General features: G+C 43.5%; 1 protein-coding gene across 4 annotated transcripts in view; it reads left to right on the top strand.

Moving 5' to 3' along the window:
- The first annotated feature begins 511 nt into the window (after nucleotides 1-511).
- LOC115165370 (1-phosphatidylinositol 4,5-bisphosphate phosphodiesterase eta-2-like) overlaps nucleotides 512-20,668 on the top strand; it is a 72,493-nt gene continuing 52,336 nt past the window's right edge. For all 4 annotated transcript variants that reach the window (XR_003870138.1, XM_029718451.1, XM_029718453.1 and 1 more), the window contains exons 1-4: nucleotides 512-1,288; nucleotides 12,171-12,317; nucleotides 17,912-18,155; nucleotides 19,915-20,044. Coding sequence is in view for 3 of the 4 variants with exons in the window: in XM_029718451.1 (XP_029574311.1) it covers nucleotides 1,084-1,288; nucleotides 12,171-12,317; nucleotides 17,912-18,155; nucleotides 19,915-20,044 (726 nt within the window). In the remaining variant the exon portion in view is untranslated. The remainder of the gene's footprint in view (nucleotides 1,289-12,170; nucleotides 12,318-17,911; nucleotides 18,156-19,914; nucleotides 20,045-20,668) is intronic.

Raw genomic sequence — 20,668 nt, forward strand, 5'->3', positions numbered from 1 at the left:
TTTGGACCATTGGGGTGGATGCAAAAGGCCACGAGGGCTGATTTGGTTAGATGGCGATCTGTCTTTTGAAAAGGAAACATGGGAAGGAACACAAGCTGGATGCTGCTGTTGCGCTAGCCATGGTTCTGAAATGATTCCTACTACAGTGTGCCTATACAATACTAAGTATTGCTTATTTATCTTATAAGTGTGACGTAGCCTATGCGGGTAAACAATCATATTTTACATTTGACATTTTAGTCGGTTTTATCCAGAGTGATTTACAGGAGTAATTAGGGTTAAGTGCCTTGCTCAAGGGCATATCGACAGATTTTTCACCTAGTCGACTCTGGGATTCGAACCAGCGATTCGATCCAGCAACCTTTCCGTTATTATTAATTAGATGACACATGTAGACATATCTGCGAATAGGTGGTTTGGAGACCATAACCTTACTATCATGCCCAAATGATGAAATTGTGTCAAAGCACAGCGAGAGATTTCACTTTTAGAGGTGGTGTATACTGCAAACTTGCTTCAGTGGGTCACTCCATTCCCCCAAGGGGCCTGCGGGGAGGCTTCCCGCCGTTTCAGCGTGAGGGTCACTGAAGCATCCACTCTGCCTCCCATCCTTCAGGATAAATTACAGGAGCTCTGTTTTGTTCTGTTTCCTACACACGTCTCCTATCTCCTGCGTGTGATTAACCTGCCTTTGGAGAGGGACAGTCTGTGGATAGCTGCTAGGGATAGTTAAACACTATGAGCCATTTTCGGTTTGTGTTGGGGGTTTTATTTACTGTTTTAATAAATTCACAAAGTACGCTATAACACGTTTTTGGGTCAAGTGACAGTGTAGGAATATAACAATGTCAAATAAGGATACGTAGTCTGGTGTTTCGAGCTTTACTTGATTGAAAACGGCGCGATTTCCACAACAAGTTGTGTCGCATTGTTTGTCACCGTTTACATTATATAACCTTCGTATTGCCCTTGTTGCCGTTCTTGAGCTGCAATTAGGAAAGTTTTTCCCCTCTAGGGGACATTCTTTGTGTGGGATAGTGATTGCATTATCAATTTCCCAGTCACTTGACTTGAGACATAATTATGTCAAAGGGTTCAAGTTGCCAAGAACCAGACTCTCAGTGGTACTTCAATGATAAGCCATTGAAATGTCGTATTTGTGCGACTTGGTCCAAGGGGAAAAGACGCTACCTTAAATTGGATGACCACCTATTTTCAGTCAGTTGGATAAAATGTCCCAAAGGCTCAGCCGTAAAACCAACGCGTCGAAATCGACCAAAAGGCCAAGGTGAGTTAACGTTAATTCATGGTATTTATATATCATTTTTTCATGTTTTTGTTGGTTGTCATTCAATTCAAATTTAAAGTGCAGCTTCACCAACGTTTGTTTGGGAAACAGGCGAACCATCAAAACATCAGAAGTTGACTATTGTAATGTGTTGTTTTACTCCAAGTTGAGTCATACTGTATACTTCAAAATGCAGTTTATACTGCGCAACAGGGCAAAGCTGTGGGCTATTTGCAGATGTACATTATTAGTCTACTATATCACTCTCCAAAATACATGACAGGTAAAACACAATTTCCCTTAAAATGTTTTTTTCAAGAGAAAGCCAATATGTTAATTCCAATTTGTCTTGTAAATACTAAATGAGCTGCCCTTTGTTTGTTGTTATCAGTTGTAGCCTTCTGGATTACACTTAAAGTTGTAGGTGTAGAATACGTTGTATTCAGGTTATCATTGAACTACATTCACTATTCTCAACAAGATATGCATTGTTATATTGTGTCACAGCAACTGGGAAATAATGGTCCTGGCGGCAGTCTTTAGTTTGGCAGTGAGCTGGCACCATATTGAATATGTCTATAGCTGGCATGCTGCCCCAGGGCAGTTTACTGGCCTGCCCACCCCTGGCTGGCTGTTAAGTTGTAATTGAAGTGCCCCTTATAGCGAGTTGATGCAATGGCAATGACCCCCTGGCTTTCTCTTACTGTAGACCTATCATTGATGAGATTATAATACACTCTTTCTGAAGGCTTATGACTCTGTGGCTCTACATTGAAGCCCCCCAAAGGATGTTCTGGCCAGAGAAACTTCATTGGCCAGTGAAACTAGTACATTGGCCAAGATAGATATATTGGGGGGATAAGGCCCTGTGATAAGCTAGTGTCTTATTTAGGGAGTGTACTGGTACATCAAGCTGCCTCATGCTACATAAACAGGAGATTGGCTCATAGGAGCCTATCTGACTCGCACAAGCCAAGGCTCATGGAAAGCTACTTACTATACATGCAAATTAAAATCCACTTTTTTAATAGTCAGTCTATATTATGAAGGCAATCAGTTTTGTTTGTTATTTAATAGTTGAGTATGTGTTGTGTATTCAATTTTATGTCAGCTTTTGTGCTGAGAAAATTGCAAAAGATAACATTGCAATAGAAAAATACTATATATGCTGCTCTATCTAGACGTAATGCATGGGAACATGTCCTCGAGCACCCTGATAGGAGGAGATGTTAAAGTGTGTGCACAGAGACCAAGCCCCCCCCCCACACACACACACACACTTGTAATCACCCTAATTAATTACACTGACTGCTGGTTGAAGATTTAACGGAGGCATTTTGAATACACGATATCACTTCAATAATCTACTGTTTGTCTTCTGTGTTTCTCACTAAGCGTTGTTGCCGTGTCAGATGTAAGGCTTTGTAACCTCTCTTCCCGCAAGATATAGCATCTTTCAAGTCATTTCATAAGCACCTCTGCTGAAGATGCATACTAGTATTCTATCATGTCTTTGTACGCTAATTTTAGTAGGCCATTAAATTGATATTTTGGAGGGGGGGGGGGTTCAAAACGGGACGCAAGGTGTTTATACAGGTAGTCCCCTCCATTGAAGGTAACTGGAGATTTAGCTGTAATAATGATCCTGTATACCACTGCCTTACTCTGAGAGAGCGAGAGAGACAGCGAGAGAGTTAAAAGGAGTGTTTGTCTCCCCTCGACTGGAGGAAGTGTGTTAGTGTGCGAGTGTCGTCACTTTGATTCCCTCTGATAGCCCCACAGGAGACACTTTCAGGGATGAATAAGACATTTTAATTGGTGCGCAGGAAAATCAATACTTTTTACATCTCTATTAGGGTGCTTTGTTCATTCTCTGCGTCTCTCTCGCTCTCTCTTTCTCCCCCATTTTCTCTTTCTCGCCACACGTTAAGTAAATCCCTCAGACCTGGATTAGAGAGATGTCGCACAGTTTGTAGTTGGCAATCTCTCTTTCTCTCACTACTGCTGCACCCGCATCTCCCTTCTCCCTCGTCTGAGAGGCAGCCTTTTGAAGCCCAGCTGAAGAAACAAATGAGATATAATGGCACAACCCCAGTCTCGCTGCAGGTGCAGGTGCACCTTGTGCACAACAAGATGCAGGTGCACCTTGTTGTCATCCGAGATGGAGGGATATTGACGAGAAGCTGAGAGGAAAATAAGAGGTCTTCTGCTTATTGCCTGTTTATCACTTGGACAGTAGGAGCGCTGGCTACTAAAAAGGCTGTTTAGCAGATATTGTGATTTACTAAAGTCTCTGCAGTCTACCAAGGAAACAGTGGCTGTAAACTAATGAACTATACCAAGGAAACAGTAGCTGTAAACTAATGAACTATACCAAGGAAACAGTGGCTGTAAACTCATGAACTATACCAAGGAAACAGGGGCTGTAAACTCATGAACTATAACAAGGAAACAGTAGCTGTAAACTCATGAACTATACCAAGGAAACAGTGGCTGTAAACTAATGAACTATACCAAGGAAACAGTGGCTGTAAACTCATGAACTATACCAAGGAAACAGTGGCTGTAAACTCATGAACTATACCAAGGAAACAGTGGCTGTAAACTAATGAACTATACCAAGGAAACAGTGGCTGTAAACTCATGAACTATACCAAGGAAACAGTGGCTGTAAACTCATGAACTATACCAAGGAAACAGTGCCTGTAAACTAATGAACTATAACAAGGAAACAGTAGCTGTAAACTCATGAACTATACCAAGGAAACAGTGGCTGTAAACTAATGAACTATACCAAGGAAACAGTGGCTGTAAACTAATGAACTATACCAAGGAAACAGTGGCTGTAAACTAATGAACTATACCAAGGAAACAGTGGCTGTAAACTAATGAACTATACCAAGGAAACAGTGGCTGTAAACTAATGAACTATACCAAGGAAACAGTGGCTGTAAACTAATGAACTATACCAAGGAAACAGTGGCTGTCAACTAATGAACTATACCAAGGAAACAGTGGCTGTAAACTCATGAACTATACCAAGGAAACAGTGGCTGTCAACTAATGAACTATACCAAGGAAACAGTGGCTGTCAACTAATGAACTATACCAAGGAAACAGTGGCTGTAAACTAATGAACTCTACAAGGACAATAGAAGCATACATACATGCAAATCATAACAAAACATTTTCCCTCATTTTGACCTCGGTCAATCCTTTATTTGTCCTTGTTGTATTTCCGTTGGCTTTGCCAGCCAGACGGAACATAGACCTAACTCTACCTGAGTGAATGTAGCCGGAGGCATCCAATCTCGCATTGAGAGATGCAAACGGTGAACCGGTGGCGGGTACCCGCCATCCTTCAGCCATGAGCGACTCAGTGATGACGCGCGGCCTCTTTCCCGTGTCCTCTGTGCTAATGCGGTCTGCGGTGGCGGCCCAGGAGCCATGCCCAACTACGGACCAGGCCCTCGTCCAGAGGGGCGTGAAGGAGACAGTTGTGTGTAAGAGCCAGCAGCATGCCGCCTCGTCCCGCCTGGTGGAAGAGCTCTTCTGGATTGGCAGCAGCATATTGTCCTTCTCCAAGTGGAGGCTGGGAGACATGGGTAAGGATGGATGGATGATACAGTAGCTAGTGTCCTGGAGGACATTTGTTGTTGAAACCGAATGGGGAACTTAGTTCTGCGTGTGTCTCAGGATTGTGGTACTAGATGTTGTTGGCACATGACTTATTTGCTATGCAGCCCTGGTGAGACATGGTACTAGGTTCAAACACTGCTCTACCAGGTGACTGTAGTGAGTGGGTCAGAGGGACTGTGATGGAACAACTTCTCCTATGAGCCTTGTTATTGGTTTCTACTTTTAACTTCAGCGACAGACACCTGTGTGTGTGTGTGTGTGTGTGTGTGTGTGTGTGTGTGTGTGTGTGTGTGTGTGTGTGTGTGTGACATATGGACTCCAGGCAATCCCCTCGAGTTTAGCCTAGTGCTCTAGTCTGCTCTGACAGAGTGCACTAAGGACAACATGACTCCACCCCTTTGGCTCTCCTGGGCTCTTCTTCCACCCAGACTGCACTCCCTCTGGGGCACCAGCTGTCCTGGGCTCGTCTTCCACCCAGACTGCACTTTCCTCTGGGGCACCAGCTGTCCTGGGCTCTTCTTCCACCCAGACTGCACTCCCTCTGGGGCACCAGCTGTCCTGGGCTCGTCTTCCACCCAGACTGCACTCCCTCTGGGGCACCAGCTGTCCTGGGCTCATCTTCCACCCAGACTGCACTCCCTCTGGGGCACCAGCTGTCCTGGGCTCTTCTTCCACCCAGACTGCACTCCCTCTGGGGCACCAGACAACCGTCACTATGGTTTCTTTAACAGCATTAAGGTTGACACCAGCTGACCTCTGACCTCACTCTCAGCTGCCTCCTGGCGGAAAATGTGTCAATGTGTCCGTCACCTGTTGTCTGGCTTCTATTGTAACCACGTAAATAGCTGTTAAGCCCTCACACGGTAAGTAGTAGTCTGAGTGTTGTTACCAATCAAGGTCAAGGGGTAATGTGTTTCACTATAATCATGTAGAGTCACCACAAAAAAAATGTTTGTTATTTTTGTCTTTGTAATTGTTTTATTGTTGTTGACGATCAATGTAATTAATTTGATTCGTTTTCAAGCGAGCAGTTTATTTTTTACATTTTTTTTGTCATAAAAAAATATCTGTAGAATCTCAGTAGCTTTTACGTTGCTGTTTGGATGAAGGTGAAACAAACAAACCACTTGTGTATTTTAAATCAGACCTTTTTGACATAAAGTGATTTCTCCCCCTCAGATTTGATTGTTTTCCTTCTTCTCTGGCACGTTGTTCCACTTGTACGTTGTACATGTGTGATTCTGACATTCTCCAGTAATTGCAATCAAAGAAATTAAGACAAATATGCGTGTTAAATGGTTACTGTAGGGATAATACCATAACAATTGATCTGTTTAATTTCAGTAGTTGTTCCAAGTTTTCTGGGCCGCGGTGCCATTTCGTTGTTGGCTGTCCTCTGTATACAGCAGGCTCATCAAGCACAGAGACTGTATTTCTATCACTGTAAAGTAGGCTCATCAAGCACAGAGACTGTATTTCTATCACTGTAAAGTAGGCTCATCAAGCACAGAGACTGTATTTCTATCACTGTAAAGTAGGCTCATCAAGCCCAGTCATGACATGAGACTGTATTTCTATCACTGTAAAGTAGGCTCATCAAGCACAGAGACTGTATTTGTATCACTGTAAAGTAGGCTCATCAAGCACAGAGACTGTATTTCTATCACTGTAAAGTAGGCTCATCAAGCACAGAGACTGTATTTCTATCACTGTAAAGTAGGCTCATCAAGCACAGAGACTGTATTTCTATCACTGTAAAGTAGGCTCATCAAGCACAGAGACTGTATTTCTATCACTGTAAAGTAGGCTCATCAAGCACAGTCATGACATGAGACTGTATTTCTATCACTAGTCTATGCTGCTGTCCTCTTCTCCTTGTACTGTATAACCCTGAGTGTGTTTCCATAGCAACAGCTCTGGACCCAATAAAGGGTTAGTTTGGAGTGGCCAGTCGCTGGGCGACCTCTTACCCAATAAAGGGTTAGTTTGGAGTGGCCAGTCGCTGGGTGACCTCTTACCCAATAAAGGGTTAGTTTGGAGTGGCCAGTCGCTGGGCGACCTCTTACCCAATAAAGGGTTAGTTTGGAGTGGCCAGTCGCTGGGTGACCTCTTACCCAATAAAGGGTTAGTTTGGAGTGGCCAGTCGCTGGGCGACCCCTGAGGTTTAACTCCGCCTGTTAGAGGAAGTCTTTGCTACAGTACTACTGCAGTATTTCTCTGCCACACTGTACCTGCCTGTTATCTCTTAGCAGGAGCATCTCACCTCAACCTTCATTTGTCACCAGTGTTTTACAATACATTCCTGAGGGACAATTGTTTTGTTGTTGGGAGGGGCACATTTTGATTCTACCCACCTGAATCATTAAGCTGAAACCAAAATGTGCGCCCCCTGTGTGTTCCCAAGAGGGATGGCTGGAGAAACCCTGCATTTTACACACAGCTAGAACACGTTTTATTTTCCTTAACTTCTTTTTAAAACACCTCCCAGTTCTTACCTACAGTGCTTCTGTGCAGTGGAGTTGCATTGTGCAACGTTTCCTACAGGTTCCTTGATGTTATCGTCCTCCTTTATGTGTATCTAACCCAGGTAGACGAGTTTGTCCATAATTGCTCCACTAGCAGCAAATCCACCAGCTGCTGCTTCTTAGAGCTGCTGCATAACTCCAAGAGGGAAAGAGCAAGAGAAGTCCCTCTGGAGGAGTCCTGGAGAAGTCCCTCTGGAGGAGTCCTGGAGAAGTCCCTCTGGAGGAGTCCTGGAGAAGTCCCTCTGGAGTCCCTCTGGAGGAGTCCCTCTGGAGGAGTCCCTCTGGAGGAGTCCCTCTGGAGGAGTCCTGGAGAAGTCCCCCTGGAGGAGTCCTGGAGAAGTCCCTCTGTCCCGTGTGGCTCAGTTCATAGAGCATGGTGTTTGCAACGCCAGGGTTGTGGGTTCGATTCCCACGGGGGACCAGTATGAAAAACAAATGTATGAAATGTATGCATTCACTACTGTAAGTCGCTCTGGATAAGAGTGTCTGCTAAATGACTAAAATGTAAATGGAGGAGTCCCTCTGGACTATTGCCTAATTGATTACAAGACCTTTGATTGTTCAGGCTTCCATGAGCTGTGAATAGCCTTGATGTTTTGAGGTGGGTCATAGCCACTTTGGAAAAACATGCAGTATTCTTTTTCCCATTGCAGAATATCAGGGTGGGGTCAATTCCAGCCAATTGCACTGGATACAATTGAATCGCATTCCAATGGAGAAATCCCATGTCCAAGTCAACAAAGGAATTGAATTGAACTGAAGTGACCCCAGCCAAGTAGAATGATGTGGTGTTCTGTGCACTTTACAGTAGACTGTGGATGACCCAACAACCAATTTATTGACACATTCCATCTGCCCATACCGGCGGTATTTCCTTCTATCATAACTCCTTGACGGCATCGTCTCAGCCATCTTTGTCTCCCCTTCCTCTCTCCTATTTTTGTATGCTGTTCTGTACAGTGCAATCAGAATGTGGCTCACTTTAAAGAGTTTCGTTAGATCAGATTTATAAATTAGTCTGCCTCTTAAAAATCCAACATGGGCATCATGACGGCAGTGGGCGGAGAGGGCTTTCTGCTCTGCTAATTTACCCCTCTCTACCAATTTATCTAACCCCCTCTCTCTAACCCTCACCCCTCTCTCCCCCTCTCTCTAACCCTCTCTCCCCCCTCCACTCTTCTCAGCTGACTTAATTAATCCATCTGCAGGGGAATCATGGGGCACCACTGGGGTTGTCGACTTCTAACACACACACACACACACACACACACACACACACACACACACACACACACACACACACACACACACACACACACACACAGTAGCATAGATTCTGTCTGTCCTGGAGTAGCTACCTGTATCAGGGGATATGAAGAGCTAAGATGAAGGCAGGGTGTTGAGGGATGGATGCAGTCTGTGATGCAGTGTTGTTCTTCCAGAGGGCTGTGATGGTAGCACTGCAGCAGATGGTGGTCTTCACCAGAGGGCTGTGATGGTAGCACTGCAGCAGATGGTGGTCTTCGCCAGAGGGCTGTGATGGTAGCACTGCAGCAGATGTTGGTCTTCACCAGAGGGCTGGGGCTGTGATGGTAGCACTGCAGCAGATGTTGTTCTTCCAGAGGGCTGTGATGGTAGCACTGCAGCAGATGTTGGTCTTCACCAGAGGGCTGTGATGGTAGCACTGCAGCAGATGTTGGTCTTCACCAGAGGGCTGGGGCTGTGATGGTAGCACTGCAGCAGATGTTGTTCTTCCAGAGGGCTGTGATGGTAGCACTGCAGCAGATGTTGGTCTTCACCAGGGGGCTGTGATGGTAGCACTGCAGCAGATGATGGTCTTCACCAGAGGGCTGTGATGGTAGCACTGCAGCAGATGTTGGTCTTCACCAGGGGGCTGTGATGGTAGCACTGCAGCAGATGTTGGTCTTCACCAGGGGGCTGTGATGGTAGCACTGCAGCAGATGTTGGTCTTCACCAGGGGGCTGTGATGGTAGCACTGCAGCAGATGTTGGTCTTCACCAGGGGGCTGTGATGGTAGCACTGCAGCAGATGTTGGTCTTCACCAGGGGGCTGTGATGGTAGCACTGCAGCAGATGTTGGTCTTCACCAGGGGGCTGTGATGGTAGCACTGCAGCAGATGTTGGTCTTCACCAGGGGGCTGTGATGGTAGCACTGCAGCAGATGTTGGTCTTCCAGAGGGCTGTGATGGTAGTGATGGCAGCAGATGTTGGTCAAGGACTTCCAGAAAGGTTGGAAGGAGACGGCCTTCCTTATTAAATGTGGAACTGTTCTGGACACATTCAGAGCTGAAGAGGCAGACACAGTTCAGACTGGGACAGGGGGGAATACAGGCCTATTTTATTATTCATGCTCTGCTGGTGATGTGTGTGTGTGTGTGTAGATGAGTGAGCACTGGTAGCCTATGGGTAGTGTGCAGCAGAGTGACGGTATTGATCAAGCTCAGAGTGTGAGAGAGAGAGGATCCTCCCTCTTGCCGTCTGTTATTTTTGTTTCTGGGTTGGCGCCATGGTAACCCACAGGTCAGTCAGAGGTCCTGCCAATAAAGAGCTCTGCTTGGCTCAACCACTTGCACATAAGGGAAAAGGGGATACCTAGTCAGTTGTCCAACTGAATGCATTCAACTGAAATGTGTCTTCCGCATTTAACCCAACTCCTCTGAATCAGAAAGGTGCGGGGCTGCCTTAATCAACATCTCCGTCTTCGGCACCCGGGGAACAGTGGGTTAACTGCCTTACTCAGGGGCAGAATGACAGATTTTTACCTTGTCAGCTCAGGGATTTGATCCAGCAACCTTTATTTTACTGGCCCAACGCTCTAACCACTAGGCTGCCATGAATACACTATAGAAATAGAAGGACTAGAATGGGAATTCCAATTAAGGTCAATGGGTGGTCTGTTTCTATTTTTCTTAAATAGCCTGACATTGGAATAATATGAACACCCACAATAATAAAGGTGTTGTATTGTTTGCATAGCCCGGCGTGTTTACTTGTTGTTGTTGTTGATATATCCAGGTCTAGTTGGAACTAGTATTTAAAATGTTCTTCTATCCATGTACAGCGAATGAAATGATTGAAACTTTATTGATCCCTGGAGGGGAGGACACAACGGTTTTCACTGGCAGCAGACAGACTGGGCAATAAAAACACAAAGACACAAGTCAGAAGAACACCTGGAGTCTTAGCTGATGTAATGCCTGATAGAAGTGTTTCTCAATGTTCTCATCTCTATAGACTTCCCACAGTCTAATCTGTTGATCTCAGTTAGCCCCACCTACAGCAGTAGAGAGAGAGTTGGCCATATGACTGTATTTTCTGGGTTAAATACACAGAATAGTAGGGTCTTGTTCAGCTTATTGCTGGCACGTGAGGTTAATGGTATAGTGCCATACACTGTAGCCTGTATCATTAGCATCTACGGAGCAGTAATTGGTAAAGCACTTTGAAGTAAGTAGCGATCCGGCTTGTGTCCTGCGTTATGCCCTAGAGGAAATGGGCTGTTTGGGGTTCGGGACTGAATTAACCTGGGCCCCGGGTGCCCATTCTCACTATTGCCCGATGAGAGCCCAGGGAAGCCAAATCAATGGCCAATTAGAGCAATTCATCAGTGGGATGTCTATTACTTATACCCCACGCCCACACACACACACACACACACATATATATATATATATATATATATATTACACACCCTGGTTATAGATCAAGTTGGAGAGTTGGCCATTTCTGTTTTACCCTCGACTCCTAAGCAAATGTCAATGAAGATGTTTATGATTGGTAACCAATGGTAATATATTATTAAATTATGTTGTGATTTGATCAATGGGATTTGATTGATCAATATGATGTGATTTGACACCTGACAGTTGAGAATCTGTAATTGGAAACCTCCGCCTTAGCCAAGGGCTGTGTAGGCCTAGAAATGTGGCACAGCACCAGCTTAATATGGATGCCATTAACTGGGCTACCTGTGAAGGAGCTGTCAAACTGAAACCAAAATAATGCACTGAATTTGGGAGTGATATTTTGGTACCTCTCTCTTTACATGAAGTGTCTCTATCAGTGTTACCCATTTTCCTCTTGAAGTATGTTCGGTGTTTAACAAGCGCTCTGGCCTCGACACCTGTCTTCAACACTGGATCCTACACAAACCGATGGATTCCATTAGCTAACAACAACTGGTCCATGTTTTCCCCTTTAACGTGCTGTGAACTGCACTATGTTTCTGGTTAATTTCCCCTTTAACATGCTGTGAACTGCACTATGTTTCTGGTTAATTTCCCCTTTAACGTGCTGTGAACTGCACTATGTTTCTGGTTAAGGGTATTTTGGGGAGAAGTCTACTCATTCACTCCTACCAAGCAAAAAAACTGGCTATGACAGCCATATTCCTGTGTGTTTGTGTGTGTGCGAGTGAGACCGTGTGTGCGAGCGAGACGACTGTGCGTGTTTATGTGAGTAAATGTTTATCTGCTTGAGCTCCAGACTGGAATTATTTAATTGGTGCTCGACAACATACCTACTCCAATGCAAATGCATGGTATCCCTCATTATCTCAGAGAGACTCTCAAATGAACGCGCACACTCACTCACACGAAAGTGCTCGACACACGTCATACACATGCAGGAACAACGACTCATGTAACAGCTCTCTCATACTCTAACCCCCCCCCCATCTCTCTGTGTTTCTCTCTCCAGTGGAGAAATGCATGAGCTCCATGCAGACAGGGACCCAGATGGTGAAGCTCCGCGGCGGGTCCAGAGGACTGGTGCGCTACTTTTACCTGGACCAACACAAGTCCTGCATCCGCTGGCGGCCCTCGCGCAAGAACGAGAAGGCCAAGAGTGAGTGGTTTTGCTGTCTCGTTTACTGACTGAATGGCTGACCTGCTTAGACTGGGAATTAACAGGAGTTGAGACTTATCTGTTTTAATTGTGCTTGAATAACAAGTCTAAGAGTAAATCTCTTTGGCTAACTGACTGATCCTCATCCAGTGTCTTACATTTTACTTCCCTACTTCTGTATTGCCCTGGAATTAAAAGGAATGAATGATTTCCGCGGTTGGTTTGGTATACATATCAACGTAAAAGTCCTTTTACACTGTCTCACATCAAAAGTCCTTTTACACTGTCTCCCACTAAGCCTATTACTGTAGTCCCAAACAGCACTTCCATCTCTCCCACTAAGCCTATTACTGTAGTCCCAAACAGCACTTCCATCTTTCCCACTAAGCCTATTACTGTAGTCCCAAACAGCACTTCCATCTCTCCCACTAAGCCTATTACTGTAGTCCCAAACAGCACTTCCATCTTTCCCACTAAGCCTATTACTGTAGTCCCAAACAGCACTTCCATCTCTCCCACTAAGCCTATTACTGTAGTCCCAAACAGCACAGGGATCATTTAGGATTCACTTGAAACAAATTAACAATGAATATACATTGTCAAGACGGCTTCTTTTTTTTTTACATTTAAAATGTATTATTTAATACAGATTTGAATCTAAGGCAGTAAAATGTATAAAACTGTACAAGGATGTGAAGTCTGTCACTAGGCACAGTATATAACCATTTCTCTTGATCAGTATACAGTATATAACCATTTCTCTTGATCAGTATACAGTATATAACCATTTCTCTTGATCAGTACACAGTATATAACCATTTCTCTTGATCAGTATACAGTATATAACCATTTCTCTACTGCCTCACCTGTACAGGACACATAATTACTGCAGTGCAGTGAGCTGAGACTGCCATGGTTACTGGGGTGCAGTGAGCTGAGACTGCCATGGTTACTGGGGTGCAGTGAGCTGAGACTTCTAAAATGAACACTCTCTCTGTCTATGCAGTTTAACTGAAATGCATCAACAAACATTATTGTATTATTCTATTTGAAGATTCATTGATTACCATTAAGGCGTATGTAACAGTGTAGGTTCCGTCCCTCTCTTCACCCCAACCTGGGCTCGAACCAGGGACCCTTGCACACATCAACAACTGACACCCCACGAAGCATCGTTACCCATCGTGCCACAAAAACCAACGCAAGGGGAAACCCTAATTCAAGTCTCATAGCGAATGACGTCACTGATTGAAACGCTATTAGCGCGCACCACCGCTAACTAACTAGCCATTTCACATCAGTTACACGTACACTGCCTGAATGTAAGGGAAATGTGTTGTGTGTGTGTGACTGACCTCGTTTCGGTCGTATGCAACAACATTTGAAATTGTGTTTTTTACATTGGATAAAGTAGAGACTTGGAGCTACAAAATGGTATCATACACTGCAGTTGAGGAACAATGGGAAAGCAATTCTGCTTTGAAAGTTGATCAACTTGTTACTCCACTTTTGAGAAAATGTCCCTTGAATGTTTTAGTACATCTACTGGAGAGCTGTTCTTTGTCTACACCCATTCAGCCTTGTTCACACCCTCTAAAGCATTAGCCCCACCCATCTCTTTAAGGATTTTATTATGAGAAAGGAACAACGTGTATGTTGGGTAATGTGCAGTGTTATTATTATGTTGAGTGTATAATATACAGTATCTTTTGTGTACAGGCCGATTTTTTTCCCTTGGGGACATTGAAGTTGGTGTCTTATCTTCCCGGCATGAATCAAAGGCCACAAAGGCTTTTGGACTGATTGTTTTTTCTCAGGTTGGATGACCTATAGACCTGCTAGTTAGTCTTTCCAAGGGGATTACGCATGTTTAACAGGCGCTGGCATATAGAAGAATGATGTGGAGAGAGCTCCTTGGAACCAGACAGAATGCATACATATATAATTAGAAACCAAATGAGGTGATCATCATTCCAAAAGGTTACTTACGACTGAGTCAATCTTCCTGAAAACAGGCCAACGTGAAAGTTGTACACTACTCACCTTTTAGGTGTCAGAAAATTGAATGGGCTTGAGGTAAACTCAAAATGGTCACCGCGTAAGGTGAACTCAAAATGGTCACCCCCCCCAAAAAATAAAAGGGATTACATTGGATTTTTTTTCCGTAGATCTACACTACTCCTCATTTTCAAAGTGAAAGAAAATTATAGAGTATTTTCCTGAATGAACAACATATATCCATTGTTTTTGTAAAAATTGTTCAAGCTCAGAAAATTTAATTGCGAATCATTGATGGACAGCAATATTTAAACTTTGCACATTTTAGTCATGACTGTGTCTGGACCAGTCAGGAACACTCAACTCCTCTTGGGAAGCCATATTAGTATGTATTTTGCATTAATATATGTGTAATTGTCTTGCTGAAAAATACAACTCTGTCCCGGGGTTAGGTTTTCAGAGGACTACGGTGGGTTTTCCGCTAACATTTTACCTGGGCTCGGCTACTTTTCATATTTCTTTTGATCCTGACAAACTCCCCAATCTCTGCTGGTGATAAGCATACCTATAACATGGTGCTGCTTCCACATTACATAAAAATACAGAGGATCAACATGGCATGCACTCTACATTACTGGCCTGTATGACAAAGTGAAAGAAGGAAATCTGCATTGTAAAAAAATATTTTCAGCGACTTAGCAAATAGGACCCCAAAAATTCTATGATTTTCACATAAAAATGCTGGTTTATGGTTTAACTTTGTCTTAATACCTTAGTTTTTGTGTTAAAGCATGACATTCTAAAATGTAAATTCTATTTAATATACTGTTTAATTTACACATTTTTCATATTTACTCTAAATTTAAAGTTTTTGCAATTACTTGCCATGTGGCTGTTTTTAGAGGATTGTGGGTATTTAATTTTTTTTGTTGACTTTATGATACTTTTTCTCAACGTTATCAGCATGTTTGAAGAAAGAAAAGCATGTATTAAGCAGTTTGTTGCGTTATGAGGTGTAATGGATCATGATGAATGGATTTCAAAACTGTCGGGCAAATTGACGTTCAATGACCCAAACCCATTCCCACCATCAACAAAGTCATGGGCACAACCTTCAATGCTAGAAGCACATACATCATCATTCAATGCTTGTAGTTCTACCTCCATTGACTACTAGTGGAATGAGCACTGTGCTCAGCAATGTCTGCTAGTGGGTCAAAATGGCAAATAATAGAAGACCTACATCTTTTTAACATAAGACATGATCACTGAAACTAACTGATCGAAAATATGAAGTAGATCTAATGAATAATATACGTTTTGGAATTGATCAAATTAAGTTTGGACTCGGTTGTTGGACTTGGTGTTTCAAACACTAATATATTATACATAAGAATACCTCATGTTGGAAATAATAAGAAAAGCTGATGAAGAATAGTTACGTAGAACCAACACAACTTATATCCTGTGTTTAAAAAATACACTCCAAATCATCCATTCTGTTTGCAACAAGGCCGTTAAGTAATACTGCAAGACAACACGGCAAAGACATGAACTTTTTGCCCTAAATTAAAAAACTACAAGCTTGGGTCAAATCCAATACAACACAACACGGAGTGAAATCCTCGAATTTTAAGTGTGGTTGTGGCAGCATCATGTTATGGGTATGCTTGTCAATGGCAGGGCCTGGGAAGTATGTCAGGATCAAAATAAATATATGAAAGGGGCAAAGCCCAGGTTAAATGTTAGCGGAAAACCCGCCGTAGTCTTCTAAAAACCTAATCCTGGGATAGTTCTCCTTTTTGAGAGGGTAAATTACAAATTTTAATGCAAAAATCACACGCATGGCTTTCCAATAAGTATTGAGTGTTCCTGAATGGTCCAGTCTCAGCCCTGACTTAAATCTGCCAACCAAATTGACTAATCTTGAGCAATTTTGACAAAAACGATGGATATACAGTTAACTGCCAAAATAAAGGAAACACCAACATAGTGTCTTACTAGGGTGTTGGGCAACCATGAGCCAGAACAGCTTCAATGGGCCTCCTGAGTGGCACAGTGGTCTAAGGCACTGCATCGCAGTGCTTGAGGTGTCACTACAGACCCGGGACAAGACTGTAACTACCAATTTGAATATCATGAAAAAGAGGTAAAAGTACCAAAAAAAAAGAGAACCTGCTTCTTTGTCCCTTGGTATAGATTCTACAAGTGTCTGGAACTCTAGTCGAGGTATGTGACACTATTCTCCACAAGAAATTCCATAATTTGGCATTTTGTTGATGGTGGTGAAAAACACTGTCTCAGGCACCACTCCAGAAAGTGTTCAATTGGGTTTAGATCGGGTGACTGTGACGGTCATGGCATATGACATTATTTGTTTTAATGCTCATCAAACCATTCAGTAACCACTCGTGCCCTGTGGATGGGGGCATAGACATGGTTGCCAAATGAATGGCCTACCCAGCATTTTTATACATGATCCTAAGCTGGATGCTAATGCTTAATTAACTAGGGCAGCAGGTAGCCTAGCGATTTTAAGAGCATAGGGCCAGTAACCGAAGGGTCGCTGGTTCGAATCCCAGATCCGACTAGGTTACAAATCAGATGTGCCCTTGAGCAAGGCACTTAACCCTAATTGCTTCTTAAATTCACTCTGGATAAGACTACACCTGCGTGGAAGCACATGCTTTCAATATACCTTTTATCCCTCATTTAATCAAGTGTTTGCATTATTTTGGCAGTTACCTGTATGTTGCCCTGACAGTTGTTAAAGGTTGGTAGAATCTTATTCACAGCTGTAACGACTCTCAAAGCAGATTCCACAAAGTATTAACTCTGGAGTCTGAAGACATAAGCAATCAACACATTTTTTGTTTTGTTATTATTTGGAAGATTTTTGCTAATTTCTTTCACTTTGAAAATGTGGAGTAGGTTGTGTAGCTCTGTAGGGGGAAAAAAAAAATCCCAATTGAATCCCTTTTTTTAAATGGTATTTTAGGGCAGAAAAAATGTGAATGGGCATATACAGTTGCTAGTGAGTCTACACACCCTTCCAGTCTTCAATCTGTTTGGAGAAAAGAAGCTACATGTTAATGAATTTCCTGTAAAATGTCATTACTATCCCACAAGAGTTTCATCTTAATAACATAGCTCTCCGGGCACAGCAAGCTAAATCGTAGCAATTATTTTTTTTTGCCATATCATATTGCCTAAGTCTCGTAATAAAGACTTCTAAGTTAAGCTTCCATCCCTCCCTGTGCCTCGAACGATTTAGCTGCCCGCTGCATTTCAGCCTCGTTATACACCAAACCGGGTTAAAATAATTCCAATCCCACCAAATTGAATGAACTCAATATAATATGAATATAAGGGTTATGTAAATGGATTTGCTCCATCAAGTGACTTCCTGATTCTCTAAGTTTTAATAGGCTACATTTGAAGTGCCTCTGGTTTCCCTCGAATACTTCCCCCGTCTTTTAACGTGTTCCAGTTGGCAGTGTGAAAATGGTGGCGTTAAGGCCCAAATTCAACGGTCAGAGTTTGTTTCACTTTTTCAGAGTGATGGTGAACTAACCATTTGATTCCTTGCTCCCTAGTCTCCATCGACTCCATCCGAGAGGTGTGCGAGGGTAAGCAGTCGGAGATCTTCCAGCGCTACTCTGAGGGCAGCTTTGATCCCAACTGCTGTTTCAGCCTGTACTATGGAGAGCGCTTGGAGTCCCTAGACTTGGTTTCCAGTACGGGCGAGGAAGCACGCACCTGGATCACCGGCCTCAAGTACCTGGTGGCAGGCATCAGCGACGAGGACAGCCTGGCCAAGAGGCAGCGCACCCGCGACCAATATCCTTACCTGTGCATGTATGGCTCTTTCTGGGCATGGGTTTAAGTCATTGGAGAGCAGGGTCAGGGTCATGCACTGCAGCAAAACGTCTTTGCAACAGAAAAGGAGCGCATGTAATTGGGCAAGTTCAGGTGGTCCCTCCTGGTTTCTTCCCTTGCCTTGTGAATACGACCCACAGGTCAATTGGATTTCTATTCAGGTCAGGAGAGGAATTAAAGTACCATATCTTTTTTGTTGTAGGGGTGTAATTGCACACGTATTCGTACTAAACCGTTCAGTACCGGGACCTCGGTTTGGTCCACACTGTGACCCCCAATGAATACATAAAAAATTATTATAATAATAATAACATTAGGTGATATAAGCTATGCCTACGTTGTGTAAATGAATAAATCTGAGCTGACAAAACCATTTCAGGCTATTCCTTTAAAACAATCATAATAATACATGTTGACGTCACCTCAGTATTCCTACCACCGGAGGGCAGTATTCAAGCAACCCTCCACAGCTGATTCTGCCCACTCAAAATTAATTACAAGAGCGATGGATATGTTTTATACCTACGCATATGTGGCCATTCTCGGTGGTTGAGTAGAATAAGGGGTTTCAACACCTCGTGTGAAAGTGCTCGAACCACGTTACGAACTTCCTCCTCCCACACCCGTTTTCAGCAAACATTTAGTACCCTAAAGCCGAAGTTGTCAATGAATTGGCCAATGCAACGTTGTGTGGCCCTCCCAGGGCAACAGAGCTACTTCAGTGACAGCCCATCACATTACCCCAGAGGGGAAATGAAAGTGAACCGTGATAGACACACCCCTTTTATGAGAGTGCACATATTTTTCTCTTTGTAAGAAAACCTTATAGCATAGGCCTATACAATGTCTGTGCCATGGATTTCACACGCATATTGCATTTTTAATTTAGTGTTGTTGACTAATCGTGTGTTTTCATTCAAGAAAAACCAAAGTGTTATTCCTGATGGTGAGCTCATCAGGCGTTATATGATTCATGATCATATATGGAGTCAGGAATACCAACACTTTTTCTAAAATGAAAAGAAAAATAACTAGAGTGACTGTTGGCATGTCATTTTCCCGCTGTACTGAAAATGAAATGAACCATGACCCCAAAACCGCAATATGTACCGAACTGTGGGTTTGGAGAACTGCTTCTCCCCTACATTTTTGGTGAGGACTTTTCTATACTTGAATCGGTTGGTGATAATTAATAATGATGTAAGCATGGGTGTGCACACAGTGCACTCGCTCTTACACACACACAAGTTATTTCTCTCCCCACACGCAGACATGCGTACACACACTGCGGTTTCGGCATGCCAGCGAGCCTGATGTGCTGATGAAAGGTACATCCAAAAGCTTCCACCTCCTATCACATTGTCTCTGTCAGACGCACACAGACGGCTTGTGTTAAAATTAGACTCTGCTGCAGGGAGTAAGAGCTGTGTTAGAGAAACAGAAGGTTTTGCATTGTTTCACGACTGTTTTGGGCTCTGAACCGAGATGCACTTAGACGACCTATGCTGAACATTGTGAAACGCTAGCTGTACACTTTCTGTTGCAGTCTATACGTGATCAATCAATGACTGATTAATCGCATCAATGTGACCACCTGTGCATAATTAATGGGACAGATCTCTCACAAAGGACTATTTAAAATAAAGTATAACCTAAGTAGGTTTTCACAGGGCTTGTTGTTGTGTGTGTTATCTATCCGTAACCCCTGGTTGGTTTGTACGTGGCTGAAGCAGACGTTTGCGGAGGCGGATAAGAACGGCGATGGAAGCCTGAGCATCAGCGAGGTCCTGCACCTCCTACACAAGCTGAACGTCAACCTGCCCCGCCAGAAAGTCAAGCAAATGTTTAAGGTACACTACAGTCATATTTTTTTATGTGTATATATTTTGAAGGTATTTTCTGACTTTATTGAACAGATAGCGAGGATCACAGTGGTAATAGACAGAGGTCAAAGGGCCCGGATTCCAAACCATGCCGACAATGTAGACGTGTGCCAGAGGCTGCAGCATTACAACTAGACCAGCCAGGACAATGCTACGGTCATATTTTAATAAGAATAATTTCGGTTTTATAACATTTTTCATTACAAAGAATCTCAAAGCACTTAGAAGCAAAATACACAGGCCATTTAGAATTAGAAAGGCTACAGGCGGCTTTTATGGAGGGAAGGAGGAGAGGAGGAGGAGGGGGGGAGGGAGAGGAGGAGGAGGAGAGAGGATGCCTAGTCAGTTGTACAACTGAATGCATTCAACTGAAATGTGTCTTCTGCATTTAATCCAACCCCTCTGAATCAGAGAGGTGCGGGGGACTGCCTTAACATCCACGTCTTCAGCGCCTGGGGAACAGAGGTTTAACTGCCTTGCTCAGGGGCAGAACGACAGATTTTTACCTTGTCAGCTCAGGGGATTCAATCCAGCAACCTTTTGGTTACTGGCCCAACACTCTAATTACTAGAGGGAGGAGGGGGAAAGGAG

Source organism: Salmo trutta, chromosome 28, assembly GCF_901001165.1.
Source record: "Salmo trutta chromosome 28, fSalTru1.1, whole genome shotgun sequence".
Taxonomy (NCBI): Eukaryota; Metazoa; Chordata; class Actinopteri; order Salmoniformes; family Salmonidae; genus Salmo; species Salmo trutta.